Below are 26,748 nucleotides of genomic sequence, written 5' to 3' on the forward strand. Positions count from 1 at the left end.
AATAATACATATTACACATATGCGTACACCTTCCGCCCCCTTTTTACCTCTTTACGTTACGGAATGTGCTAATGATCCACCTCTGCTCCTTGTGTTTCGGTGCGGCGTCGTTCGCCCCGAGCACAGGCAGCCCGCGCGCCTTGAGCTCCTCCTCAATCACCTTCCAGCGACCGATGCTCTTCTCCTTCTCCACAAAGCTGATCTTCTGCGCGTGCGCCTTGACGTTGGACAGTGCGTCGTAGGCGCCCTCTTGTTCAAGGATCGAGGCCAGGTGGGCAGGCTTGGGTTTCTTGCAACCGAGAGCCAGGAGATGGCCGACGTTGTGCGCGGCGCCGAGGCGGGAATCGGGGATCAGGTAGCCGCTGAACTGGTAGACTCGTTTACGAAGCTGTGGACTTTGCGTCAGTGGTGGGGGCTTCGTGCATCGTGCTCTGCAAGTAGACTCACTGCAAATTTGGTGGCTGCGTCGAGGGGGATCTGGGTCCATGACGAGCCCCATTGCCTCTCTGCCAGGATCTCCTGCCCTTCGCTCTCTGAGATACCCTCGGACGGCGAATCCAACTCCTCGTTCGTGAGCTCCGCGACAATGTGCGAAGCATCCTGCTTCAGCTCGCCTGACTCGGTGATGTCCATCTCCAGCGTCGCGCGGAACTGGTCATCGCCTCGCCTCGGCCAGGCCTTTGTCGCCCACTCGTCCCATTTCCCAGCCTGTTTCAGCGCAAGCACCTCGACCAGCGCCCGCCTCAGGTACACTTCAATGACGGGCTCCGCCTGCTGGACCTGCGTGCCGGTACGGGCGAAGCCCTTGAACTGGCTCTCCGGTCCCCAGTGCTCCTCCTTCTCCCACCAATTCTCCACACCTGGCAAGGTCTCGAGCTCTTGCAGAGATCGAGCTGGCTCGTACTCGGGGTGCAGAGCCTTCGCTTCCCGCTCCGCGGGGGTCTCGACCAACTGTCTGGGGACGGCAAGCCCAGAGTCGGGAGACTCCTCTTCTTGCACGCGAAGAGCATCAATCTCTTCTTCAGAGGGGCTGTACTCGCTTTCCACGGCTTGGCTCTCCGGGATGGTAGGGGCTACTTTGGTCCCATCGCGTGTCTTGTAGAGAGCCCGGGGGAAAGGGGTCGTCGAGATGGCGCGCGTCGCGAGGAAGGGGCTAGAATTTGAGCAAGTCAATACTCTCCGTAGAGGCGCGAACGCCCGTGCCGCAGGTATTCGGGGCATTTTCGTGGTGATGGGACAAGGTGTTGGCTTCGAGAACTGCCAAGGTGCGTCTGTCGTCGCGATCGTAACTTTTCTGATTCGGCATGTTGACCAATCGCGAGTGGTTACCCTCGTAATGTGGGGCTCATGTGGCTGATGCAGCTGGCAAGGCGCCTCAGCCACAGGCCCGCGCCATCACCTCCAGATTGCTGTCAGGCCCGCGGCCAACCGCGCCCACTCCTACGTTCGGCATTGATCTCAGCAATCTCTGCACGATATGTCGCGCATCTTGTCTCTGTGCTTGCTCGTTGCGGCACTCGTCACGCTGGTCGCGGCGGGTAGGCTGCCCTAGCACATTTGCTAGCGACGTCCAAACTGACGTATCTAGGGGCACCGACATTCTGCAAGTGCACATGCTTCAAGAACAGCACCATCATTCCCCTAGGACCCGAGCACGCCTCTGAAGGCTCGGACGCCTTGCCCCGCCGCTCCGTCGACCTCGGGGATTTCCAAATCGAACCGCGCACCGCATCGACGTCCTGCTCAGAATGCACCAAGAGCTTCTGCCTCGGGCAGGGCATCGACATTTGCGAGGATGCCACCGAGGACGACGTCATGACCATGTGCTTCCAGCGCGATAGCAACAAGGACAGGATCATTGTCTGGGGCTTCATCATTGGCGTCGTTGGGCTGCTTGGCTGGGCGCTCTTCAGGAAAGCCAGGACGTGGCGAGAAGAACGGTCGTTTGTGAGACAAGACGCCAACTACGCACCAGTGTCGGGCAGGTGACGTTCCATCTTTTCTTCTATTTGGCATGACATGGAGTATCTCGATGTTGAAGAATATGAAAAAGAACCGATCTTATTGTCTACACGACCACATTGTGTCTCGAATGTTCTTTTGAACGCCTTTGAAACCCGCTACATACCCTCTTACGAACCATTGACCGAGCGCCGAGCGCGCACGGCGGCCGCGAGATCCTCCAGCACGGTGACAGTGTCCTCCCACTTGATGCAGGCATCGGTGATGCTGACGCCTTGTTTGAGGCCGGCCGGGCCCTCTGCGGGGACCTTTTGGTTGCCCTCGTTGATGTTGGACTCGATCATGACGCCAATGATCGACTTTTCTCCCTCGCGCAGCTGCTCGGCGATGGCCTTGGCGACCTTGGGCTGGTTGTTGTGGTTCTTCTGCGAGTTGCCGTGCGAGCAGTCGACCATGATGGCCTGCTTCTGCTTCTTGTCCGTCAGGGTCTGCTTGGCGGCCTGCACGCTCTCCTTGTCGTAGTTGGGCCCCTTGCTTCCGCCGCGCAGGATGACGAAGCCGTGCTCGTTGCCGCTCGTGCGGGTGATGGCCGCCAGGCCCTGCTTGGTGACACCCATAAAGTGATGCTTGGCGGCGGCCGAGCCGATGGCGTCAATGGCGACGCCAAGGTTGCCGTCGGTGCCATTCTTGAAGCCCACGGGGAAGGAGAGGCCAGAGGCCAGCTCGCGGTGGAGCTGGGACTCGGTGGTCCGGGCACCAATGGCACCCACGGAGATGCAGTCGGCGAGGAACTGGGGGGAGATGGTGTCGAGCATCTCGCTGGCAATGGGCATGCCGCTCGAGGTGAGGTCGACAAACATTTTGCGCGAGACACGGAGGCCCTTGTTGATCTGGAAGGACTCGTCAATGTCGGGGTCGTTGATGAGACCCTTCCAGCCGACGGTGGTGCGAGGCTTCTCAAGGTAGGCCCGCATGATGATGCACAGGTCGTTGGACAGCTTGTTGGACAGCTCCTTGAGACGGGCAGCGTACTCAAGAGCGGCGGCGGGGTCGTGGATGGAGCATGGCCCGACTACCACAAGAAGGCGGTCATTGCTGCCGGTGACAATCTCGGCGGCTTCGACGCGACCCTTGACGACGGTCTGGAGAGCTTTCTCGGGCAGAGGAATCTCTGAGCTGAGAAGGGCAGGGGGGATGAGAGGATCCTGGCCGAGGACTAGGCCATCTTAACAATGGAACATGCCTCATTTTCGAGCAGTGACTTACTTCGAGTATCGTCGGCCACGAGCGGGGCCAAATCAACACCAGGCATGATGCGTGTGTGTATGGGCTGGTGTAAAGATCGAGCAGGGTCTTGAGAGGGATGCTTCTATTGAGAGCTTAGTGAGATTTCACCAATGGGTCGGTCGGTCAATGGCGGTGATGTTGTGCAATGCAAAGTGAGCAAGGTGAACAATGGAAATTGACGTACGTCGTCGATATCGGCGGCGCGGGGCAATTTTTTTATGCTCTGTCGTTCCTTGGTGAGTTGAATATTGTACGATTGGGATTTCAATATCACTCCTGGCGTCAGTCGTCCAGAAAAAGTTGGACCAGTTATTAGTGGATCACGCTGGGCATCCACTACATAAATGGAGTTGCTCGTAGTTTGTTCAGACTATGGTGACTCAAGCGTTGTGGTCGTGTCTTCTGTGACTCGCCGTCTTCTAGAGTGAGTGCCCACGCATCGGAGGTCTTTCGGAGCTCCCGCGCGTTGGAGGGGCAGGCCAGGACCATTGACAACGAACAGGAGCGTTGCCTTTGCAAATCCGCGCTTCGGTCGGTTTGACTGATCCGTCTCCTAGGTTGGAAATCTGTTTACCAACATGATATGCGTTATTCGCCTTTTGCGCATTTGCCGCCGGGTCTGTCACGCTAGTCGGTGATGCAGGTGACGATGCCATTCACCCTACGCGATATTTTCATGACCACATTGAAGCGAGCATATACGGATAGATGCTCTTGACTTCTAATGTCTATCCTCAAACCCAGATCGTCTCAAACCAGCCAGCGCGGCTGAAACGGCAACTCTCAATATGCTAGTTACTCTGCAATACAGTCTGCATCTTCCGCAACAACTCTCAATGGGGCATCTCTTCCGGTCCGGACTCAGCGACAGTTTCCACAGGCATCGAATGTTAGACATCATCTTTAAAAATCGCGCGCACCTTCTTGACATTGTCTATCGCAGCAGTCCTTTAAACATCAGTGTGGTCTTCTCAGGGGGCTTTAGTACTACTCAAACGTTGAACATGAGAAGGGCAGCAATGAGGACTTGGGCCGTTAAGCATTTGAGTCGGGAAGACTTGATCATGTTTTCTTGCGCGAGTCTCCTGGTTTTTGGGAAACTTTTGCACCAGTTACTTGCCTCCACTCATCGACACAGCTTAAGTGACGTATATTTAATTGGCGATACCCCGTCTTGTACCATCTGTTGATTTTGGTCGTCTGGATTGCGAAGCAAGCGTCAATGCCAAATACTTGTCCATGATGGTACAGGGTACGCTCAGTTGGTCGGTACTAGTTAGCTTACGTTATGTACCTTGTGATCCCTCCAGCTTCTGCGTCAACTTCAATTAAACAGTGCTGAAAATAAGCCAGCCTAAGACGTAGCAAACGTCTGCGTGTCTCAGGCGGGCTGTCAAGACTCAAATGGCACTTCAACAAGGTGACCATTCGCCCAGACGCGTGTCGAGGCCTTGAGGACCCTTGCGTGTCTGCTCCAGCCTCCAGGTCGCGAAGCCCCATCCATGTTTTGGCCCGAGTCAGGCTCTGCGAGTGCTCACCTTCTTCCCACGTTGCCTGCAAATGCACCATGCAACTCGAACCTTTTGTGTCTCATTCCACCGTCCAATTGTCACCGTAAGAACCATAGTACACATACCACTCTTCACTCAGGGGCAAAGTGCTGGCCACTGCGCTCTCCGTGCCGATCATTTACCGTCTGACTTAGCGTACGTTCTCGCCTCGGCGTCCATTGACCGACGCCACCCTTCACTGAGCACCTCCGTCAGCTGGACCTGCGACTTGCCACGGGCGTAGCACCCAGCCTTCCTGTGCTGCTTCCCCTCACAGCAGATCAATTGACACCAACCTTTTACCCATTCACCAGCATCGATCTTTATACCATAGCGGTTTTCTTCCTCCGAGTCATACATCCAAGCGATTGTTGCGGGAGCTCAGCCAGTGTACTAGCTGGCCCAGCGGGACCCTGTGCATAGCATCGTATTCAGCGGGATTCCCATACCTCAGTATACGCTCTTGCGGCCTGCCCACCCACGGGAGCATATCGACCAACAGCCTTGCTTCCTGGTTTACGAGCCAACGGCAAATTCCCAACATCTCCCATGGAGACAGTCAACATGGCCGACGCACAATCGTTCTGGGACACCACAGCGGACTACAACAGGAAGAGGGGCAGAGATGAAGACCAAGACATGATGGGCAATGCGCCTTGCAGCTTCAGCGAGCACCGCAATGTAGGTGCAGCTTGGACCGGAGAGAAAAGATTTTGTACTGACTGGAGCAGAAACGGCTTCAACAGAGCCTCCCGATGCGTATGTCGCCAAAAACCGGCTCGCAGTTCCTGCCGGCCAGTTCTGTGACGCCACTCAACGCCTCGCCAGCTCACCTTCGACACTCTCATATCGAAGCTACCTCGTACTTGCAAGCACCCGGGCCATCTACGACTGATGCAGACATGGAAATGGCGACTGACAGCCCCTGTTCGCACCATGGCTCGAATCACCTGGTCCCAGAGGCCGACCATTCCACGGCCACCCAGCGCATGCCTACCCCGGTGCAGCCCAATTTTGCTGCGCAAATCCGTGGCCAACAGCATCACTGGAACACCAATAACATGCAAGAGGATATGCACAATGTTCCGAGGACATTGGACACTCAGGCCGACTGGCAATCTTTGCAGAACAACAGGCGGTTGCCTTCGCCCATCTCGGAATATGAAGACTCCATGAACATCTCGTTGCAGCCCCCTTCGCCTCATGGCATGGAGCACCCCAATGCTACAATGGGACTCGAAGGTCGTGCCTCCTCGCACCCTCCCGAGGGCGACTCCCCGTCTCCAGAGCGTCGAGGCCACATGCGAAGCAAGCACACCATCAACACCTGGACCTGGCAGCCTGGCATGAAAAAAAGCTTTAGTGTCGGGTACCGCCAAGATTGCGAGAAGTGCCGTCTCAAGGTCCCAGGGCACTTCAATCACATCATCATCTCATAGAATGGCATTGAGCAGATTGCCCAACTGAGGTGCAGGACTGAATCGAGGGATGTTCGCATGGGTTAGGATTGGTTCAAGGGTCAACATTGTATAGGCGCTTTGGGAGTTTTTCTTGTTTTGGTTTCACGGTATACCTACTTCGTCAGAGGGGAGAGAAGGACGCGACACACACCGACATTCGCTGCCAGGATTTTCTCATGTCATTTCTTGCGTACAATCACATATTACCAGCCTGTCCCAGGCATCATCAACCAGCGATGCGTTTCCCCAAATTGGTCCCGATCATTGCGTGACAATGACAATGCTTGAATACTAGCTCGCCTAGGATACACATGTACAAAGAGCCCCAAGCGCCGTCTAATGCACTGCCTGATCTACATATATGATACAGCCTGCCTTCCCAATGCCATCATGTACATATCCCACTCCTCACCAGAGCCAGCCCTTCTTCTTTTCCGGGGCCGGATCCGTCCCTAACCGATCCAGGCTCCCGCCCTCGTGCTGGTTCTGTTTCTCATGCTCCCATGCCACCTTGGCCTTGTCCTCGATAGTCTGCACCTCAGCCTGCACGTTGTTCGCCACAGCCGAGACGTTGCTCTCCTCTTCTTTGCTGCTGCCGGAGAAGAGACCAAAAATGCCCTTGCCCTTGCCCTTGCCCCCGCCCTCTGCACGTTCGGTGAAGGCGGGTTGCACGGTCTCCTCAAAGTGCGTGCGGTGCTCTGGGGGTGCCAGCAGAGGCGGCAATTTCTCGCCCCTCTTCTCCGCCTCGCGGTTGGCCTCCTCTACAAGTTCAATCTGTTCTTCGGTCGCAAGGCCCTTGAGGTAGGCGAGTCGTGCGGTTGCGAGTTCGTCGGCTTCAAGTTTCTTCTGGGCCTCGATCCATTCGGCGCGACGGGCGCGGTTGTAACGGAGCATGTCCCATACCGAGTATACACTGACGACGCCAGCCACAACTACTCTGGCTTTTAGCGATCCGAATCTGTGACCAGTGTACTACTACGCGAGGGGGGAAACCCTACCAGTGAAGAGGATGACGCCCCCTACTGTGAACCGATGAGCCGCGTCAAAGAACCTCCGCGAGACGCTGATGACCTTGTCTGCCTTGCTGATCTGGGCCTGCTGGGCCGCCAGATGGGCCTGTCGTAACCGCCGGACGCGCTGCTCGGGGGTTTCGCCTGGGATGCGGGAGCTCGTCACGGCCGAGGGCTTCTGGACGGCGGACGCGGCCGAGGAGGGCCCCTTGGCGCCAGCGTGAGGAATATTCGAGGTGAAGCGCGTCGCGTCCTTGACGCTCCGGGGACCGATTCGGGAAGCCATGGCGATTTGCGTGGGTAGTAATTAGACCTGGGGAAGGGGTTGGGCCCGTGGAAGCTACAGTCGTGGTGTCATGAGATTTTCGCAATGATGGCACGAGTCTCGTCGTTTCATTGGTCATCACGTGGGTGGTCTGTGCGCGACAGCTAGATTCGGATGTGCAGCAAGATCCGTGTAAGTGAAAAAAGGGCATGAGCAGATATTGAAGGTGATGCTGAGTCTATAGTTCAATTGGCACGGTGGCAGGTGTGTTTACAGTTGAGCACGTTATCTCTTGGTGGCAGCGAAGCATGGTTGCGCGTGTTCTCACGGATGTGCCGCGGGAGCAGCATGCCCTGCGATGTCCAACACACCAATGTGTCGAGGAGTACTGCTGAAGATGATAACAAATGAAATGGCAATACGAAGTAACAGAGCCTCTAACTACGTATCAGCAAGATACATCAGTGCGTAGTGCCCTGCTTGAAGGTTGGACCGGGTGGCAAGTAGATTTTGTAGAGCCTCGCTTCCGAGCTGGTCAAGCGTTGCCAGCTTCATGTTTTGAACAGCAACAATAGCTAATTATCTGAAGGCTATGCACGTATATTAACATTTTGGAATAACAAGTCCCGAACTAATATGATTGACCGTCGATGCACTCAGTGTCCTATGCTGGTAGAAGAAAAGGAACGCGTTCCGTGCCAGCTGCGTACGAAGTGCCGCTTGTTCAGCCTGCCAGAGAATTAAAATTTACGAGCTAACAAATGGACTTCCAGCTGCTGGTTGCACGGCATGCAGGACAAGCACGAACCAGGTGAAGCTGAAGGACAGCTTTGATTGGCCTGCTTCGTTGGAGTGAAGAGGGTGTGACGGCGAGCCATGGCGTGAAACTTCAAGGCTCGGGCGGCGTTCTATTTCACTAGGGCACAGGAAATCTTCTTCATAAAGCCACGTAGAGCAGCGTTACAATGAAAATTGAAAAGCCATCAAAAATTGTACCCACTATGACCCCGAAGGGCAATAGAGTAAGGGTCGACGCCGCGATGTGCAATGCAGGCCACCCTCACTTTCCAAAGCAAATCTTGAGCTGCCTTGGAATGGGCAAGGTAAGTATGATTTTTTACAAGAAAGTGGCGAGGGAAGCGGGTCTTATATAGACAAAGGAGACGGTCCGTGCGTAGGATATGCATGAAGCGGGGGCGCAAACTTGCGCTTTACGGATTGATGCATGTCCGTCCCCCTTGGCAGAGAGGCACACCCTGTTATTGAATAAACTGATTCCACTATCCAAATGTTAATGCCAGGGAATCAATCTCTGCTAGCTAGTACATCGAGCAAAGAGATTTAAGCGGGTGCAAGACGCGAGCATCAAGTATTATCTAACAGGTCTTGTCGACGATTGACCTTGGTTCGGGTGCTACTTTACCGCACAAAATATAGGCGAAGATTTATTTAACGTTTACCAGGTGACTAGAAAATAGACAAACAACGTATTGACGCAACACAATCATATGTTCATGTATGTACGCTTCAACGTCGCTCTCAACGACATTGCGAGTTTGTCTCATGGCGATATGGCGCATGTGTTACCCTCGGCAGCAAAGTTAGGTGGCTGGTGGCTCCAGCCACATGGACGATTTGTGGCTGCCGGACCCTTTCCCCACGTGACCTGGAAATTCTTGTGCCTCCCCCACGCAGGGCAAAAACCTACCAACCGATTTGTGAGAGAGCCTGCGCAGGCCGGATTATTTTCATCAGCCCTCACGACAAGACTAACCGACAACAGGCAGCGTTGATCGCAAACAGGCACAATGGTACGTGATGGCAGCCAACACGCAATGAGATCAAGGAATGCCGTACTGACATTTTTCTCCTCGACAGGCGATCAAGCACAACCAGAAGATCGTGAAGACCCGTGAGCAAACCGACGACCACGAACGAAAGCGAGCAGCGAGACTGACCACCATGAAATAGACTTCCGCAAGGATTGGCAGCGTAGGGTCCGATGCCACTTTGACCAGCCCGGCAAGAAGAAGAGCAGGCGCACTGCTCGTCAGGCCAAGGCTGCTGCTGTTGCGCCCCGTCCCCTCGACAAGCTCCGCCCCATTGTGCGCTGCCCTACCCTCAAGTATAACCGCCGTGTCCGTGAGGGCCGTGGTTTCACCCTCGCCGAGCTCAAGGTATGGAGATTCTGGAAGTTGTGAGAGAGATTTCGAGGTGCGGAGACTAACCAGACATGTGTCTCACAGGAGGCCGGTATCCCCAAGAAGTTCGCACCCACCGTCGGCATCAGCGTCGACTTCCGCCGCCAGAACCTCTCTGAGGAGTCGCTCGCCGCCAACGTCGCCCGCCTCAAGGCCTACAAGGAGCGCCTGATTGTCTTCCCTCGCAAGTCCAACAACCCCAAGGCCGGCGAGACCAAGACCAACCCCCGCGAGGTCGAGAAGGTCACCCTCATCTCCAACGCCCTCCCCATTGCCCCCACCGACCAGGGCGTCAAGGAGATCAAGAAGAGCGAGATGCCCGAGCCCGTCGAGGGCGGTGCCTACGCGAAGCTGCGTTACGTCCGCGCCATCAAGCGCTCGCAGGGTGCTCGCGACAAGCGCGAGAGGGAGAAGGCCGAGGCCGAGACTGCCAAGAAATAAACGCCTCCTCTTTCCTAGGTGTGCTTGGGTTGCGATTCAAAAAGGGAATTGGTGTTCTGAGGTCATACTGCTCTTTGCGTTTCTCTTTATCACGGAGATGGGGAGCAGTGTCCGGTTTCCGACGAGGGACTATCCGGCCGGGGGGTCTAGTGTGGGGATGGATGATTCTAGGTTTCCGGGTCGTATGAATAGCATGATCACCGGCCTGCTCTGTATTTCAGGGTCAATGGAATAACGAATGAAAGTCCTCGGGATCCATGCGTGCATGCTTCATTTGATGTCTATGAACTTTTGCCTTCTACAATTTTGCGGGTGCCTTGACTGGCGAGTGCTTGCAGAGCGCCTCGTCGAGGCCAGTCCTCGGGCTGATGCTTCAAGAGCTCCTGACACATGACAACGGCGTTCTCCCTATCCACGCGTGCCATGTCCGATTGGCGTGCAGGGTCGATTTGCTGCGGTTCGAGCTGCAACGATGTCCCGCCTGGTACGAGCCCGGCGTCCGTGGGCGCCTCCTCGGACACGTCTGTCACCACACATTGTTCCCCAGTCACTGCCTCTGTCAGCGAGCTGAAAGCCTTCTCGTCCTCCAGGGCCTTGGAGAGGGCTCGGCCGCCTCCCTGCGAGCGGCAGATGAGTGCAAACACAAACCACGCTTCCGAGCGAACAGATGGCCACTTGGTTTGGGCTACCAAGTAAACCAAAGGCTCTGTAAAGTCGTACCTCTTCCAGAATCGCTCCCTCAACTCTTCGTCGTCGTGAACATTGTTGGCTTCTGCAATGTCTTTCAGGACAGACTGGACAGGTTGCGACTGCACAACTCGGCATAGTCCCAGTATGCCTCGGGCAATCTCCATCTTCACAGGCTCTGTGTCCGAGCGTTTGAACAATTCGGCCAACTTTTGGACAGTGTCCGGCTGAGACTCATCGGTCTGGCCAGCATTTCGCCAGCGGCTGCAGATTGCTTCGGCGTTATTCGGTGAGTTGATGAGGAGTAGCCTGATCAGTGACACGGCCGCGAATTGCACCTGAGGCATGCTGTCTAGCGCCAGTACACGAGGAACGCAGGCTGGCTCCAGAACATCCACGAGCACGGACTTGTTGTCAATAGGAATAGCCATGTTTTTGAGGAAAGACAATGCAGCGTGCAGCTCTTGAGCATCTCTTGCGTCTGGGTCTGCAATCAGTCTGATGAGCGGTTCGTGGGCTTTGTGCTCCTGCACCATTGCCTTTGAAGTTGCGTCTGATCGACAGAGATTACCCAGAGAAAGACATGCTGCCGATCGTAGAGGCCGATTAGCCCCGTTCAGCCAGCTGAACAACTCGGACGACACGGGATCGTTGAGGGGGTGCTGTTTCAAGAAGATATCCTGTGCTGTGACGTCCGCCAGAGTCTGCTGGAAAGTTGAGCGCATAGCTTTCAGTAAAGCAGTCAAGTCTTCGCCTTCTTCGTCCTGCACATCACTAAACACTGTGTTTGCGTGCTTGGTGGCACGGAGGAGAAGGGGCAGCTGGCCGTCACTGATCAGTCTGACTTGAAACTCCTCCATGCTGAGGTAGGCGGCCGCTGCGGATGTGAGAATGGCAAAGTCCTCAATGTCGCTTGAGAATGGCTCGTGGGTGGCCAATCCTAGCAGCACGCGAACCGTTGACGGGTCTGCTCGTGTTGCCTCGCCGTCCTGGCCACCAATGAGAACCAGTGTCTTACACATGTATGTGACTAGCTGGGCAAACTCATCGATGCTGGGCCCAGCGAGACGGCCGATCAGCGCCGCACTGAGGTTCGCCTGGGATGCATGGAGCTGTGCTGGTTCTTGAGAGTCTTAGCAGGCCATATCTGGTCCAACGTGAGGAACACCTACCGTAGTCAACAACGATGTTGTACAGAACGGGAACCACGACTGGAGTAAGGCTCTCGTCTTCGAGCAGGTCCATGATGGGCTTGAAGAGATTGGCTCCGACCACCCTAGCCCTGTTCTGGTCGGTATCGGCGCACGAGTTGCCGACGAGTCGGAGGGTATGTAGCTGCAAGTCTGGGGACAAGGACTTTGCAGCATTGATTTCGAGGAAGAAGTTCAGAATCCCCGACTCTCCAAAGGCAATACGCCAGGCCACTAAGGGTACTTAGCAAGTCGTCGCCGCGGCAGCTCAGCTCCAGGTCTCATACCATCCCGACTTCCGTCTCCCAGCCTCTGGGCCACCAGCTTCAGATCGTCAGATTTGGCGTCCCATAGTTGCCGGCACGTCTCGAGGACAGGTGTGAGGAGTGTCGCTCGGTTTTTCATCACATCCTCAGTTTCTGGCTGCTCATCGTACTCGTCGGGCGTAAGACCACTGCCATTGTTGGCTAACAAGTCTTCAATCTCAGCCGCCGAAAGCATCATGGTCAAAGCGTCATGAAGTTGACAAGAATGGCTGATCAGTCAAGTTCGATGTCAACACGAATACATGTAGGATGTGCTGATTAAGGAGGGGCTGCGTTGAAACAGTTCTCAGCCATTATCGTGCACCGTGACATTCGTCCCTGCGGACGTGTTACTCCCTAGCATCCAACAAAAGAGCTCTTGCAAGAAAAAAGACAATAAGTCTCGATACAGTCTTTCGCAGCTCTTGACATCAAAGGGAGAGGCTTCTCAGAAAGCTGTATACCTGCCATAGGGTAGGCGACTAATGAGAAGCTGATGCGCTCGGTGAAGCCTCGGTGAAGCCAAGCCCGGGTCGCCGGGGAATTCTCGGCACGGATGGAAATCTTCCCCAATCCCGCGCTTCGGGAACGACCGCCGCGTCGCAGAGAGACAGACGAAAAATCGATGAGCACGCACGCCATCTCCACGATCCAACCCTTAGCCTCGTCAACCTCACGTCCCTATTCCATCTCCCACAGCCATCCCAGGGGCTTGCCTCAATATACACACGGCGTAAACGCCTGTACATATTTTTTATCATGGTCAGTCCACGCGAAACCCTGACTTTTGGCAGGCCAGCAGCACCTCCACGTGCATCGACGTCTAACACGACAGCAGGCGCACAAGTTCGTCATCACTGCCTTCCTCACCGGCTCCCGCATCCTCGGACGCTCCTTTGTCGCCGCATACAAGCAAGCGCAGGCCGCGTCCGCCTACCAGCGCGCCCAGGCCAAGAATGGCAACCCGACATCGGGCGCCGCGTCGCTGACAGGCAACATGACCCTCGACGAGGCCTGCAAGATCCTCAACGTCAAGCCGCCGGCCGGCGGGCAGGCCGATATCGAATCAGTGCTCGAGCGATACAAGAAGCTCTTCGACACGAATGATCCAGCCAAGGGCGGGAGTTTCTACCTACAGAGCAAAATTGTGAGGGCCAAGGAGCGCATCGAGAGGGAGATGGGGCCGATACGAGAGAAAGTCGAACAAGAGGCCGAGGTGAAGGAAGGCTTCAAACCCAAGATGTATAAGGACCGGTGAACGTGCACCAGAATCCACGGCATCTCCGAAACGAAGAGGCGCAGAGCGGTTGGGGGAAAACGGGAGGAAAGAGATCCCCCTTTTGTATCACTTGTACATGTACATCTTCACTCGACTGCGGCATGGCACGGCGTTTATTTGGACACAAGGCATCATCGAGTTGCTGATGAGCGGGCGGCTGGGCTAAGAACAAGAAAAAGAAAGATGGACACTGACTGGTATCATTCGAGAGATGGCCTAATGTATATGATCTAGACCTTTTGTTCATGTTCCGTCTTCTCTGATACTTTTATTCGATAGGAGGGCGCACTGCCGTCCGACTATATCTTCCGTCTCATGAGACCTTTCCAATAGTCGAAACTGTTCTCGTCGCTTTGCAGCGCCCACATCTTGCCGGTCCCCCGACCTTGCCCGTCGACCTCCTCGACGCGCAGCAGGCCCCAGTCGCCGGTGATGCCGAGAACGCGCGCATTGGCACCGCCGTACTGCTCCAAGGTGACGAGTTGCCCGGTGTGTAGCCAGCTGCGGTAGTACCTTGACTCCATCTCCTCCGTGAACCCTTGTCGAATCCATTGCGCATGCAGCGCTTCCAGCCGCGTGAGGACGCGAGCCAGCAAGGTCTCGACGTGAACAGGGGGCGCGCCTTGGGGCAGGAGATCTTTGATGGATGTTGTGGGGCGAGAATTGGTTGTGTTGATGCCGATACCCAGGATGACCTGGTACGCGCCATCAAAGTAGGAACATTGGGTCAGGAAGCCACCAATCTTGACATACTCTCCGGAGTCGCCCTGCGAGGGATCCAAGGCATCTAGTGGCCGTCAGCGTTGTTTCTGCACCGCCATTATGGGCAAGACCTTACATATGTCATTCGGCCACTTGATCTTCACCGGAAGCTTCTCATAGCCCTGTTCATACGATTGGATGGCCTCGACGATGGCTATGGCGGTGATGTACTGGATAAAGATGATAGGGCGGCTCGCCGCCAGGTGCGCCGGGTGGTTGATAATGGTTGAGAAGATGAGCATCCCGGGGGGCGCGATCCAGACATTGGCGCCGCGACCACGACCAGCAGTCTGGGTTGTCGCCGCCAACGTGAAGCCATGCGGTAGTTTGGAAAGAAGCTTTGGATTTCTGGACGCGGTGAGACGGGCCGTTGTGTGTCATGCTGGGAAGACTTACTGTTCCAAGAGCGTGACTGTGCTGGTGACCACATCGCCGTACATGAGAGTGGTCCCCCAAGTGTTTGCGTCGTTCTCCATCACCTGGTAACGTCGAAGATTGTCGTAAAAGCGCTTGAAATCCCATCTGGGTGTTTCCTTGGACGATGGCAGCCCCGATTCGTGGACAATGATCTTCTTCACCAGGGGTGACTCGGGCTTGTCTTGTGGATGGTCATTGTGAGGAAGTGAGTCCTTGATCTCGGACATGTTGAGCGCCTCCTGGGCAGTCTCGATACGGAAGATGTCAGATTCTCCTTTGATAAACTCGGCTCCATCTTCCCTCTCCAGGATCGGGTTCCATGCGTAGAGGAGCTCAATCACATCAGCGTTGTTGGCTGAGGTCAGGTAGAAATCCGACAGCTCTGGAACTGTAACGACGGCATCGTTTGGTTGAAGGCCGAGCTTCTCCAGACAGGATTTGACAAATGCGATTCGTGCTCGGTCGTCCTCTGCGAGTCTGGCTATGAGATCTTTGTATCCTGGGAGATCCGTGTTGGGGTCGAGATTGATAGCTGCAAATCTGCATCATCCGTCAGCGACACACATATGGGTGCATGCACCTCGGGGAACGTACTCTGGATGTGGTCCCATAAGCGCGGCTTTACCCTGACCAACGTTGCAGAGCACGACGGCTGCCTTGCCATCGCTTCCATCCACATCCAGCTCATCCTCGTACTGGGCAAGGACCTGGACTTTGCTTGGGCCGAAGCTCTTTGCGTCAACGAAAACACCACCTCCATTGAAGTACGATGTGATCCTCTGAGGCACGTCATCGGAGAACATGTCTTTTCCTATCCTCAGCTTGATAGCCCTCGCGCCCTTTTCACTCTTATAGTCAAATCCCTTGAATGCTGCACCTCGACAGGTGCCTGGGAAGAATGCCAGCTCGCGTCTGCCTATCACCTCGAGGTGAGGATCGCCGACTTCAAACTCACATCGGCCACTGCCATAGTAGCCGCCTGCGCAGAAGCCCAGGTACGACCCGCCGCGACGTAGGAAGTCCGAGATGCGCCTGTTGCCCTCACCGTTGAGCACTTTGCAGTAGCCCAGATCTGCGCCACCTGGGAACACAAGAAGCGCACACGTCGACGCCCACGGTTCTTTGAGGAGGGTGGCCTCGGTGATGGGGATGACAGCGTAGTTGGGCGTCAGGAGCTGCCGCAGGGTGAAGGTGCAGTGGCGGACGGACTCGGTTGACGCACCAGGTCCTACATGGCATTAACACAATGCGGGCCAGAATTTCATTACGACTTGCCTATATAGACCAGCACGTTGAGTTTTCTGACTGGCATCTTGTTGTGTTTGGTGAGTCAAGTGGGAGGACTGCATCCCGTTACCCGGGACTATCAGGTAGGTCAGGTAAATCAATTTTACCTTACCTTCGCAATCGTAGCACACACCCTTCCTACAACAACATACCCAATTCACACAATGGGGACACAAAACTCGCAAGCAGAGGAGAAAAATACCTCAGGATCGATACAGGATGACAAGAATAGTATTGCTGCGACGAAGCCAGTGGAAGAAGACGACGAGCCGGATGAGTGGTGAGTGGAAGCGGAAGCCCCAACACACGAGTTTCCCACCCTCAACAGATACGTGGAACACAAGGGTACGCGGGTCAAGGGCAGCCATAGCCGCTGACAGCCGAGATAGGGACAAACGCATCTTCAGCACGGGCTGCTCGGGTACGTGATCAAGACGAGCTTCCTTGAAAAAGCACAGTGGCTCACGCGAGGCAGTCGAGAATGCCAAGATGACGGACTGCTACTACGAGAAGAAGGACTGGAGAGCTTGCGCCAAGGAGGTCAGTACACCATGGATCAATTCTGTCCTCGCAATATTGACAAGCCAGATGGAAGAGTTCAAGGAGTGTTGGAAGCGTCATGGCAACGAGGAGCGCACCGCCAGCAGAGACGCTTGAGACGGTCGCCCCGGACAACCTGTAGCAATATTCACTCCCATCTGCAAACCAAGGTGTATCATAAATGTACATGTATTCGAACCAGCGCTGCATTCACTTGTTTCATATATAAAATAACCATAGAGGACTCTTTAAAGTGGATAACGAGCAGGTCACTGAGGGCTCTGATTGGCATCCCTGCAAAGAAAAGACCCCGAATCCCGTCACGAAAAGTCGAAGCTCCATCCATCCATCCATTTGATCCAGCCTTCATAGCTCCTCCGTCTCGGCACACCAAGCCAAACGTTTACAAGCCCAGCTCAGCGTCGCGGCCATGTTCCCTCTCCGAAGAGCCGTCCAGGCCGCTCCTCGCCAGGCGGCACGTCGAGCTTGTGCTGCATCCAACGCGGCCTGGCAGCAGACGCCCGCCCAGCGCGCGCGCTCCTACGCGACAAGCAAGGACACGAACGACGAAGCCTCCTCTGTGACGACCAAGGCAACGGCCGAGACGAAAGACGCCGACAGCACCAAGCACAGCACACGCGCCCCGCGCCCCCCCGCATTCACCTCCAAAGCCAGCGCAAAGTCCACCCCACGGCCGACGGCCGCCGCGCAGCACAACGCAGCGTTCCACTACCCAAGCCAGGCAGAAGGCAGCTCTGCTGTGCAGGAGATTGACTGGACGACGAGCTACTACGGCCTCGGCGTCGCGCCGGTGACAAAGGAACAGGCGGCCACGCTGGCACGGCCGCTCGCGACCACAGACATTGAGGTGAAGCCGGATGGGATCATCTACCTGCCCGAGATCAAGTACAGGCGGCGGTTGAACGAGGTTTTTGGACCCATGGGCTGGGGTCTGGCGCCGCGTGGCGAGGCCATTGTCGGGTCCAACATTGTCACGAGGGAGTACGCGCTCGTTGCGCAGGGACGGTGAGTCTACCACGCTGCGGCTGCGTGTCTGTCCTTCTTTCTTTAAGAATCTCGCTAACATGGTCCATCAGATTCGTCGCACAGGCGCAGGGCGAGAACGCCTACTTCAGCCCCGACCAGCTCCCCTCCTCGGTGGAGGGCACAAAGTCCAACGCCCTGATGCGCTGCTGCAAGGACCTCGGGATCGGCTCGGAGCTGTGGGACCCCGAGTTCATCCGCAAGTTCAAGAAGAGCGAGATGCAGGAGGTCTGGGTCGAGCACGCGACGACCAAGAAGAAGCGGACACTGTGGTACAAAAAGGGGGCCGTGGAGGTCGTGTACCCCTGGAAGAAGGTCAAATGAGAAGCCCACGCACAGGTGTCTGGGCGGCAAACGCGTGGAATCCGTCGTGGCGCGCGATTCGTGTACATCATATTGGGGCCAGCAGCAGCAGCAGCAGCAGCGCTCCATCATTTCATTGTCACCATTAACGGGAGGGGAAAATCCCCACAGGCGAGCACATAGACATGGTTGGTAATATTACTTGTACGATACAGAGCTATTTCTACCGGAAAAGACTGGTAGTCTATGGTGATATCAGGGTTTGTGGCTCCCCTCCCAGGTTTGTGTGAAAACCCAACCGTCGTCCACAGTCTAATCGAAAACGCCATACTCCCGCCAGTACTGGGGCTGCAGACCTTCCTACCGATCGACTCCCGAGCTCTTTGCCGGATCTTGGGCCGCGCCCCAGCTCCAAGGCATCCAGCCGCCTCCGCCGGGCGTGTTCTGTCGCCGGCGCAGAGAGGCCTCGTCCTCGCTGTCCGCCTCGATCTTCTCAAAGTCCGTCTCGCTGCGGCTCTTGCTCAGGGCGCTCAGCCCGCTGGGTGGTCGCTGCGTCGGCTCGCCGTCCTCGTCGGCAGCGTCGAGGTGCGCTTGGGCGTCGGCTGTCTGCAGCTGCTGCGCTTCCGCGTCCAGCGCTGACAGGAGCGTGGCGAGCTTCTCCCTCTGCGCGGCGATAAAGGTTATCTTCTCGCCGGAGGACTGCATGTTGGGTGGGATGATGCTGTTCTCGGCGCCACGGGAGTGACCGGCTGCCGTGACCGCGGCGGCCACGGCACTCGCCAGGAGGTTGTACACATCGGCGCCCGCGTTGGCCGACCCGGTCCATTTGGCGGCGGGCACGCTGAACCGAGCGAGCAGAGACTGTGTGTAGCCTTGCGGGGACGTGGCCTCGGTTTGAGGTGGTGCGGGGGGCTCTCGGGACGGTGGCAGGCCCAGGACATTTGTCTTGATCAGTTCGATGGCCTGCTTCAGATAGGAGAGGCCGGCCGTCTTGAGCCTCTCGTGGGCGGACGCGATAAAGTCGTCAATGCTGGCCTCATTGTCCTGGAGGAACGGGTGGACGTGCTCCTCGTAGATGATGCGCGCGCCCTGCGTCTGGGGGAGGATGAGGTAGAGCAGGAAGAGCAGCCTGGCGTAGCCGTAGAAGGGCACCCAGGAGAGGACGGGGAGGAGCCACGACTCGACGAGCAGGGCGACGGAGAAGACGACCCAGTACATGAGCCATGGGGTCAGCTGGGCGGGATCCGACGTCTTGAGGGCCTTGTACGAGGCGAAGATGGGGAAGAGGAAAGAGGCGACGGAGCTGCATTCGGTATCTGTCAGCTGTGCGACTATGTAGTAGGACCCTGGATTCGGCTGGCGGGGCGGGGCAGCTGGCGACTTACGAGAGGAGCATGGCGAAGAGGTCGAACATGATGGGCGGGTTCTTCTGTAGGCGCGAGCCTCTCCCAACGCGGATCTAAGATTTGAAACTGCGCGAGCTGTTCAACGCAAGACAAGGCTGTTAGTGAAGTGAAGTGAAGTGAAGTGAAGTGAGGTGAGGTGAGGTGAGGTGAGGTGATGCAGACACGAGGTTCACTTTCACTCAACCGCGCGATGGCTCCGCTCAGGATGAGATCAGATCTAGCGGCGGGGCGGCTGGAGGCAGCAGTAGCATATGCAGCGTCCGTAGCAGCCGGTAGGGGCGTCTCTAGCGCCAAACTCAATGCGAATAGTGGGACACGTCGCTGGATGCGGTGCCTGGAGGCTTCCTTTCACGTTAGGCTTCAGGCGGATAGGCCACTCCAGTCACTGCCTGCACAACCACCTTGAGAGGGCAGAGAGCAGCCTAGCAAGTGAAACGCATGGCAAGGCTTTTTTTCTTTTCTTTTTCAAAGCAGATTCAAGTGAGTTCAAAGTTATCAAAGACATACAAGGGTGCTCACAGCAGCGCTGAGCTAGAACGGTAAGACGGGAAGGCTTACTATACTATCCTGACGTTGATGACGGTGCTATCATGCTCCCGTGGTGTTAGTGCCTGATGCCGAGCTTGGCTGAGGTCGCGTGACGCGCGCCTGGGCTGGTCACGTTTCGATCTCGCGTCTGTGCTCGTCACCTGCGTGCGTATTCTCGAGTCTCACCTAGGACAGACCAGACCTAGGTGAGCTCATTTATCCATCCATTCGTCGCTTACCGTACCTTGATCAAGAGTGGGACTCTTTATGCACAGCCGTCGCTAAGCGCTGTCACCTGTGCCTCCCGCGACGACTGCTTGCCTCGGAAGCGCGACGACAATGGCAGTGGCTCAGACAGCCTTGAGCCTGCGGTGCGCATCTTCCACTTCTGCCTTCTTCGATGGCTTAAGCTATGAAGAATCGCAACAAGGCTGCTTTTCTGTCTCAAGGCTGTGCTGATGCCGTCTCGTCCGGACATGAGCACGTCGAGGACAGCTTGTAGCAGGCGTCCTCAATGAACGATGCACCAGCGCTGAAGCGCGAGATGGAGTGGTCAAGAACAACGTGAGGAGTCTCAGGCACAATGCCAAATCGAAAGACCGACACACTCGCCAGATTCAACAGGATCATGCCCTCCAGCACGCGGCGGACCATGTTCAGAACAAGGCGTTGGCCCATCGGGGACAGACCGCCGTCACAGCACCCGCCGGGCATCGAGATGGAGTTATCAAGTCGGCCAACCTAGCCTGGTACATGGTGTCGTCTCACGTCGCATCCTGTATTCCTGGGGCACGTGCTGCCGGACCCTGTGGCTCCGAGATACCTCCCCAGCCCGGCATGTGGTGCCATATATATTGTCCTATTCGAGGTCGCTGCCAATCACTACCGTGCTTGTCAAGCGAATCTCACGAGGAGGTGCCGTTTGCGACGTCTTGGCGTGCACCCCGTCCATCTCACACCGTCCAGCCCATCCATCGGTTGTTGCAGACCGTAATGCTGATGCCTTGGTCTTGTCGGCATTGCGATTCGTCTGTCTCTCACAGCGGACAATAGATTTGGGGGGGGGGGGGGGAGAGGGGATGGAGGCTTACAGGGCAGAGATCGATGAGTATAAAGATGGCTTCCCTTGACGCTCCCTCTCTCTCTTCGGTCCTTGGCTCCCCATCACCACCAAGTCTAATCCAGCTACCATGAAGTCTTTCCAGTTCTCCGTCCTTGCGGCCCTGGCGGCCACGCAGGCCATGGGCCATGCCACCTTCCAGCAGCTCTGGATCAACGGCGAGGATCAGATGAGTCTTGTCGTGTCAAGCCTTAGCCTCTCCAACTAACATGCATGTCTGTCTCACGGTTCGACCTGTGCCCGTCTCCCCGCCTCCAACAGCCCCGTGACGGACGTCTCAAGCAACGCCGTCCGCTGCAACGCAAACCCGGCGGCGGCCAAGGGCAAGTGCGGCGTCTCAGCCGGCGACACGGTCACCGTCGAGATGCACCAGCAGCCCAACGACCGGAGCTGCGCCAACGAGGCCATTGGCGGCAACCACTTTGGCCCCGTCATGGTCTACCTGACAAGGGTCGACGACGCCGCCACCGCGGACGGGTCGACCGGCTGGTACAAGATCTACGAGGACAGCTGGGCCAAGAACCCGAGCGGCTACTCGGGCAGCGACGACTTTTGGGGTGTCAAGGACATGAACAAGTGCTGCGGCCTCGTCGACGTGCCCATCCCCCAGGACACACCCGCCGGCGACTACCTCCTCCGCGCCGAGGTCATCGCCCTGCACGTCGCCGGCGGCGTCGGCGGCGCCCAGCTCTACATGAGCTGCTACCAGCTCACCGTCGACGGCAACGGCAACGCGTCCCCCGCGACCGTCCAGTTCCCCGGTGCCTACTCGGCGCAGGATCCGGGTATTCTGTTCAACATGTACGCACCCGTGAGCAGCTACAAGGCGCCCGGTCCGGCTGTCGTGTCTGGCGGGACGACCAAGACGGCGGGCTCCGGCTGCACTGGATGCGAGGCCTCGTGCCACGCATAAGGGGCTGGACATGTCTAGCACAGTATACGAGTGACAAATGAAACGTGCCTTCTTGTGCCAATTGTATGCATTTTGTTTGTCTAGGTGTCTAGTGCAGGACCAGGTCGTCAAAGGGACATCCCTGGTCCGCCGACTCGCGCTTTGTCTTGTCCATGACCACCTTTCGCGTCAGCTCCATCAAGCTATCCTGCAGCTTCTCGTCCTGCGAGGCGGCGCTGCCGGGCTCGGGGACGGCCGGCGGGCAGATGTAGTTGCCCGAGCTGTCGATGAGGGTGGCGGCGTAGACGGTGCTCTTGGCGCCCTCGAATTGGTCCTTTTTGAAGAGCTCGAGGCCCTTGGACATGGCGTAGCCACCGAGGGGGAAGCTGTAGGTGAGTGAGTCGAATTTCCCTTTTTTTTTTTTTTTTTTTTTTTTTTTTTTTTTTGAAGTCCAGAGAAAGAGAGAGAGAGAGAGAGAGAACTTACGGCTCGTGAATGTCCTGGGTGCTCATCTTGGAGCTCACAATGCCCGGGTGGGTGGCGTTCATCAGGACGTTGGGGTGACCGTTCTGCGTGACCTTGCGGTTGAAGTAGCGGGCGTACAGGATGGCCGCGAGCTTGGAGCGTCCGTACTGGGTGTTGGGGCCGAGGTCCTGGTTGAGGTCGTCCAGGCTCTCAAACTTGAGATCCTTGGGCACGCTCTCGTGCACGTTGCTCGCCTGGTTCGTGATGCGGACGGTGGCGCCCTTCTTCTCGGCGGTCTCCTTCATCAGGGGCAGCAGGTGCGACGTGAGGATGACGTGCGCCATGTGGTTGATGGCCATGTGCCTGTCGACGCCGTAGTCGGTCAGCTGGTAGGTCATGATGCCGCGGCCGGCGTTGTTGATGAGAATGTCGAGTCGCTCCTCGTTGGCCTTGATCTTCTCGGCCACGTCCTTGACCTGCTTCCAGTCGCTGAGGTCGCAGTGGAGCCACGCGGTGCGGTCGGCGACGTCCTTGCCCATGTCCTTGGCGATGGCCTCCTTGGCGCCCCGGACGACCTCCTCGTCTGTGGACAGGATGTACAGCTTGCTCACGTTGTGGCTGAGGAGGGTGTGGGTGACGCCATAGCCGATGCCCTGGGATCCTCCGGTGACGACGGCGACTTTGCCGCTGAGGTCGGCGGTCTGGTCGAGGGAGAAACTGTGGGTGGCGAGCTTGTCGGCCCCGTGGCCCAAGTTCTCGGCCAGGGTGTTCTAACAGGGAGTCATCGTTCGCCGTCTGCATCGGGGGTTCTCTGAGCAAGGGGGCGTACCTTTGCTTGGTCAATGACGGACGCCATCTTGCCGTCCTGTCCGTCGTTGTCGCGAAAGGGCTGTTGGTTCTGATGTTGGCCAGGCGCGTTGGTGATGCTGCGTGAGACGATGGCAGTCAGTGAGATGCTATGAATCGAGGGAGGTCTGACAGTGAAGATGCGACGACGAGCAGCAGGTGGGCAGATAATATTCATATCTTGTACTACTACACGAGACAACCGTCCAAGCACACACAAGGTGCATACGCTCGACGTGCGTGCGCCTTACATAGGGATGAGATCATATCATGAATCACCAGACTGGAGGGCAATGACGCAGTCGATGTGTGGGAGAGCATTTCTGGTTACAGTGGAATCGAGAAATTGATCCCTTCATCATGTAATGCGGGGATCAATGCATGCATGCATGCATGCAGTTGTCAATTGATGTAATTCCATTGGCACAGCATTTATTTCCTGGAGGGAGGGAGGGAGGGAGGGAGGGCAGAAGATCTGGGGTCCAGACTCCAGTCGTGTCTTGCACGGCCTGCCGGAGGAGACTCTCCGTGCGCATGACGACGACAGCCTTGAATCATCATTGAGATTAGTGACGGCCTGGCCAGAGCTGGCTGGCGACATCTTTGACCAGCTTCAGCTTCTGCACCATCTTGTCCTCGGTCATGCCGTCCGCGCCAATGGCGACGCTGGCAAAGCCGCACTGGGGGCTGATGCCGATGCTGCCCATGGCCTCCTCGACCGTCCGTCCCTGGCCGTCGGCGATGATGCGGGCCGCCTCGAGGACCTTGGCCTTGATGGCCTCTGGATCCTCGAGCTCGGGCGCCTTGGTGGTGACGACGCCGAGGACGACGTTCTTGTGCCGGGGCAGGAAGCGCAGAGGCTCGAAGCCGCCGGAGCGCGGGTTGTCGTACTCGAGGAAAAAGGTGTCGTAGTCGAGCGTCTCGAAGAAGCGCTGGGCGATGCGCTCGTACGAGCCCTCGCTAAAGTGCATGGACTTTGAAAAGTTGCCCCGGCAAATGTGCAGGCCGACGTGCATGTCGGCGGGCCGGTCCCGGATGCACTCGTTGTGCGCCCAGAGGTAGAGGTCAAAGAGCTTGTCCGGGTCGATGCCGTCCCCGCGCAGGCTGTCGACCATGGCCTCGGAGCAGAAGTAGGCGAGCGTCGGGTCGTCAATCTGCAGGTTGCGCAGACCGGCCGCGTGGAGCGTCTTGATCTCCTGCCGGTACGCGCTGCCCAGGTCGGTGAAGAAGGCCTCGTCCGAGTCGTAGGCCGACGAGGCGTAGCACTTGCCCGGCGCGAGACGCAGGTGGAAGTAGCACGGCGGCGGCATGGTGAACTTGCACTCCTTCCACTCCGCCTCGGGCAGGTTGTCGCGGAGCATCTTCCAGCTCTCGAGGTAGGGGCTCTTGTCGTACGTGATCTTGCCCTCGCACACGGCGGCATGGGGATACTGGCGGCCCGTCTTCTTGAGCGCCGCAATGGGGGGCGCCGACAGACGTGCGAGCTCCCATGGCACGGGGCTCACCTCGCGGAAGCCCCCGAGGTTCTCAAAGAAGCCGGACCAGTAGTACTTGCGGTCAAACTCGCCCGACGTCAGGGCGCGGATGCCGTTGGCCCGCTGGAGGTCGACAATGTCCTTGATGGCCGACCTTTGCGCTGCCGCCAGAGTGTCCGGGTCCTGCTGGTCTGGGTTGGCCAGTGACTCTGGCCGGATCAACGATCCAATGTGGTCGGCGTGGAAGGGGAGTGTCATTGTGCGATGCGATGCGATAAGATGCGGATGCGGATGCGGATGCGGAGTGACGGAGCGGAGAGGCTTGTCCAGAGCGGCCACAGCGACGCCACTGCGATGAGGTTCGTCGATATATATATACTTGTACGTGTAGTATATCCGGCTCGCCCCACAGATAGCTGGGTAAAGACCAGGTGCCGGTTTTCCTCCAACTTGCCTCGCGCCATCCTCCCCTCACGCTGTGAGGGGTCCGGATCTTGACGCGGCAGATGGCCAACGTCGGCGGACTTGTCGGCGACAGGTGGGGAATACGAGGCGGGAAGGTCTAGGCTCAGCCTAGAGTGTTTTTTTATAATGTTCATCATGTATATTTGAAGGCTCAAAAGTGTTGCTGTGTCAACTAGAGTCAACGGGTATTGCTGCTGCTGCTGCCCACCGCGGCAATTACGACGCCTCGACGTCGCAACCGTCCTATTCATCACCACCCTTTCGAACCTCCCCTGGTTTTGTTCCGTCGCCTTTTACCAGTCGCCCGTGCGTGACTTGCGCCTGCGTGACTTACGCCGCAACGGGGGGCTGCGCACCGTTGGCTGTCGAGGCACCGTTGGACGCCCCATTGTGAGCACCATTCGAGGCATTCGAGGCACCACTGTGCGCACCGTTCTGGTAACCGGCCATCGCCGCCTTCTCATGGTGCGCATGACCGTTGGGGTGCCCGGGCTCGCGCACGCCCAGGCCTAGGGCGGCAAAGTCAATCTTGGTGTGGCCGTAGAGCAGGATGGCCGAGAAGACGGGCTTGGCCAGGACGTCGAGGACACCGTAGAAGATGGCCTCCGAGTCCGGGTGGATGACGTTGCCGCCCTCGCAGACGCCCCAGGCGATGGGGTAGAGGAACCACAGGAAGATGGTCAGGACGCCGCACGCGTAGTACGTCGTGCGCGCCCATCCGCCGAGCACGGTGGCGCCGCGACGGCCGACGACGAGGATGTTGTAGACGACGTAGAAGAAGGCGAACATGCCAAAGACCCAGTACCCCCACTTGTACCGGGTCTGGGTCAGGGCGCCAATGAGGCCGCAGACGACCATGATCTCGTCCGCCAGGATGGTCGCCATGATGGTCGACCAGGGCACGCCCGCCGTGAGGAGCAGGTCCGTCAGCAGCAGCGGCGTCGTGACGAACCAGTCAATGTAGCGCGCGTAAAAGATCTCGCGCGTGCCCGCGGCGCCGACCTGGCTCGACCCGGGCCGCACAAACTCGGCCTGGATGGGCACCTGGCCCAGGTTGGAGGCCATGCTGAAGTAGGCGATGGCGGCCACGAGGAGCAGCACGCCCGTGATCTGGTGGAAGAGGCGTCGGCTGTGCGGGACGGTCATGGAGTGGGCGACCGTCGCGAGGCAGGACACGGACATGATGGCGCACACGGTGTATAGCCAGTCCGAGCCATGGGTGGTGATACCCAGGTCCGGCTGGGGCTGCGAGGTGTAAGCTGCGGCAACCAACCAGGAAGGCAGGTAGGCAGGCAGGAGAGACTTACTGCGACGACGCGGTTCACGTCCAGAGCTTCGTTGCCCATGGTGATGGTTGATGTCTTGAGGTCTTTGGGGTGGTGTTGGAGGTTGTGACCGACTGGCTGACCGGCAGATCGAGGACTAATGTGCGACAACTCGAGGTTATATACACGTCCGTATACACGCTCATCGACCTCCACCTAGCACCATGTCATCCGCGTATCGATGTATATCGGCCACCTCGCCTGGCCCGCACTGCATTGATGACTGCCGAACGGCC

The 26,748-nt window shown here is 57.3% G+C and overlaps 15 protein-coding genes across 15 annotated transcripts; 6 read left to right on the forward strand and 9 right to left on the reverse strand.

The window, feature by feature from the left end:
* Positions 1-43: 43 nt before the first annotated feature.
* Positions 44-1,349, reverse strand: J7T54_006586 (uncharacterized protein; the record flags this gene model as incomplete). The annotated part of the gene is made up of 3 exons (XM_051503033.1): positions 44-388; positions 448-1,153; positions 1,330-1,349. The coding sequence occupies 3 exons, from the start codon at positions 1,347-1,349 to the stop codon at positions 44-46; spliced, it is 1,071 nt and encodes a 356-aa protein (XP_051365397.1).
* Positions 1,350-1,477: 128 nt separating this feature from the next.
* Positions 1,478-1,989, forward strand: J7T54_006587 (uncharacterized protein; the record flags this gene model as incomplete). Its single annotated transcript, XM_051503034.1, has 2 exons — positions 1,478-1,538; positions 1,589-1,989. 2 exons carry the CDS (start codon positions 1,478-1,480, stop codon positions 1,987-1,989), a joined length of 462 nt encoding a protein of 153 aa, XP_051365398.1.
* A 143-nt stretch (positions 1,990-2,132) lies between these two features.
* Positions 2,133-3,274, reverse strand: J7T54_006588 (phospho-2-dehydro-3-deoxyheptonate aldolase; the record flags this gene model as incomplete). The annotated part of the gene is made up of 2 exons (XM_051503035.1): positions 2,133-3,178; positions 3,229-3,274. 2 exons carry the CDS (start codon positions 3,272-3,274, stop codon positions 2,133-2,135), a joined length of 1,092 nt encoding a protein of 363 aa, XP_051365399.1.
* A 2,089-nt stretch (positions 3,275-5,363) lies between these two features.
* Positions 5,364-6,238, forward strand: J7T54_006589 (uncharacterized protein; the record flags this gene model as incomplete). Its single annotated transcript, XM_051503037.1, has 2 exons — positions 5,364-5,480; positions 5,546-6,238. The coding sequence occupies 2 exons, from the start codon at positions 5,364-5,366 to the stop codon at positions 6,236-6,238; spliced, it is 810 nt and encodes a 269-aa protein (XP_051365400.1).
* Positions 6,239-6,667: 429 nt separating this feature from the next.
* On the reverse strand, positions 6,668-7,555 carry J7T54_006590 (uncharacterized protein; the record flags this gene model as incomplete). Its single annotated transcript, XM_051503038.1, has 2 exons — positions 6,668-7,191; positions 7,258-7,555. The coding sequence occupies 2 exons, from the start codon at positions 7,553-7,555 to the stop codon at positions 6,668-6,670; spliced, it is 822 nt and encodes a 273-aa protein (XP_051365401.1).
* A 1,787-nt stretch (positions 7,556-9,342) lies between these two features.
* On the forward strand, positions 9,343-10,176 carry J7T54_006591 (large subunit ribosomal protein L13e; the record flags this gene model as incomplete). Its single annotated transcript, XM_051503039.1, has 4 exons — positions 9,343-9,345; positions 9,413-9,446; positions 9,506-9,711; positions 9,781-10,176. 4 exons carry the CDS (start codon positions 9,343-9,345, stop codon positions 10,174-10,176), a joined length of 639 nt encoding a protein of 212 aa, XP_051365402.1.
* A 281-nt stretch (positions 10,177-10,457) lies between these two features.
* Positions 10,458-12,557, reverse strand: J7T54_006592 (Rap1 GTPase-GDP dissociation stimulator 1-B-like protein; the record flags this gene model as incomplete). Its single annotated transcript, XM_051503040.1, has 3 exons — positions 10,458-11,980; positions 12,036-12,287; positions 12,341-12,557. 3 exons carry the CDS (start codon positions 12,555-12,557, stop codon positions 10,458-10,460), a joined length of 1,992 nt encoding a protein of 663 aa, XP_051365403.1.
* A 560-nt stretch (positions 12,558-13,117) lies between these two features.
* On the forward strand, positions 13,118-13,616 carry J7T54_006593 (uncharacterized protein; the record flags this gene model as incomplete). The annotated part of the gene is made up of 2 exons (XM_051503041.1): positions 13,118-13,120; positions 13,197-13,616. 2 exons carry the CDS (start codon positions 13,118-13,120, stop codon positions 13,614-13,616), a joined length of 423 nt encoding a protein of 140 aa, XP_051365404.1.
* Positions 13,617-13,936: 320 nt separating this feature from the next.
* J7T54_006594 (Biotin--protein ligase-like protein) lies at positions 13,937-16,165 on the reverse strand (the record flags this gene model as incomplete). Its single annotated transcript, XM_051503042.1, has 5 exons — positions 13,937-14,424; positions 14,476-14,747; positions 14,796-15,356; positions 15,411-16,044; positions 16,123-16,165. 5 exons carry the CDS (start codon positions 16,163-16,165, stop codon positions 13,937-13,939), a joined length of 1,998 nt encoding a protein of 665 aa, XP_051365405.1.
* A 102-nt stretch (positions 16,166-16,267) lies between these two features.
* J7T54_006595 (uncharacterized protein) lies at positions 16,268-18,011 on the forward strand (the record flags this gene model as incomplete). The annotated part of the gene is made up of 5 exons (XM_051503043.1): positions 16,268-16,383; positions 16,493-16,524; positions 16,579-16,643; positions 17,059-17,669; positions 17,741-18,011. The coding sequence occupies 5 exons, from the start codon at positions 16,268-16,270 to the stop codon at positions 18,009-18,011; spliced, it is 1,095 nt and encodes a 364-aa protein (XP_051365406.1).
* Positions 18,012-18,350: 339 nt separating this feature from the next.
* Positions 18,351-19,404, reverse strand: J7T54_006596 (Protein YOP1; the record flags this gene model as incomplete). Its single annotated transcript, XM_051503044.1, has 2 exons — positions 18,351-19,293; positions 19,376-19,404. 2 exons carry the CDS (start codon positions 19,402-19,404, stop codon positions 18,351-18,353), a joined length of 972 nt encoding a protein of 323 aa, XP_051365407.1.
* Positions 19,405-20,368: 964 nt separating this feature from the next.
* Positions 20,369-20,638, reverse strand: J7T54_006597 (uncharacterized protein; the record flags this gene model as incomplete). The annotated part of the gene is made up of 1 exon (XM_051503045.1): positions 20,369-20,638. The coding sequence occupies one exon, from the start codon at positions 20,636-20,638 to the stop codon at positions 20,369-20,371; it is 270 nt and encodes an 89-aa protein (XP_051365408.1).
* Positions 20,639-21,114: 476 nt separating this feature from the next.
* Positions 21,115-21,957, forward strand: J7T54_006598 (uncharacterized protein; the record flags this gene model as incomplete). Its single annotated transcript, XM_051503046.1, has 2 exons — positions 21,115-21,227; positions 21,306-21,957. 2 exons carry the CDS (start codon positions 21,115-21,117, stop codon positions 21,955-21,957), a joined length of 765 nt encoding a protein of 254 aa, XP_051365409.1.
* Positions 21,958-22,045: 88 nt separating this feature from the next.
* On the reverse strand, positions 22,046-23,425 carry J7T54_006599 (uncharacterized protein; the record flags this gene model as incomplete). Its single annotated transcript, XM_051503048.1, has 3 exons — positions 22,046-22,322; positions 22,423-23,171; positions 23,231-23,425. The coding sequence occupies 3 exons, from the start codon at positions 23,423-23,425 to the stop codon at positions 22,046-22,048; spliced, it is 1,221 nt and encodes a 406-aa protein (XP_051365410.1).
* A 388-nt stretch (positions 23,426-23,813) lies between these two features.
* On the reverse strand, positions 23,814-26,533 carry J7T54_006600 (methionine synthase; the record flags this gene model as incomplete). Its single annotated transcript, XM_051503049.1, has 3 exons — positions 23,814-25,071; positions 25,522-26,432; positions 26,495-26,533. The coding sequence occupies 3 exons, from the start codon at positions 26,531-26,533 to the stop codon at positions 23,814-23,816; spliced, it is 2,208 nt and encodes a 735-aa protein (XP_051365411.1).
* Between the last annotated feature and the right edge of the window lie 215 nt (positions 26,534-26,748).

The sequence above is a fragment of the Emericellopsis cladophorae genome (assembly GCF_022114955.1).
Source record: "Emericellopsis cladophorae strain MUM 19.33 chromosome Unknown NODE_4_length_1054762_cov_117_872525, whole genome shotgun sequence".
NCBI classification, from domain to species: domain Eukaryota; kingdom Fungi; phylum Ascomycota; class Sordariomycetes; order Hypocreales; family Bionectriaceae; genus Emericellopsis; species Emericellopsis cladophorae.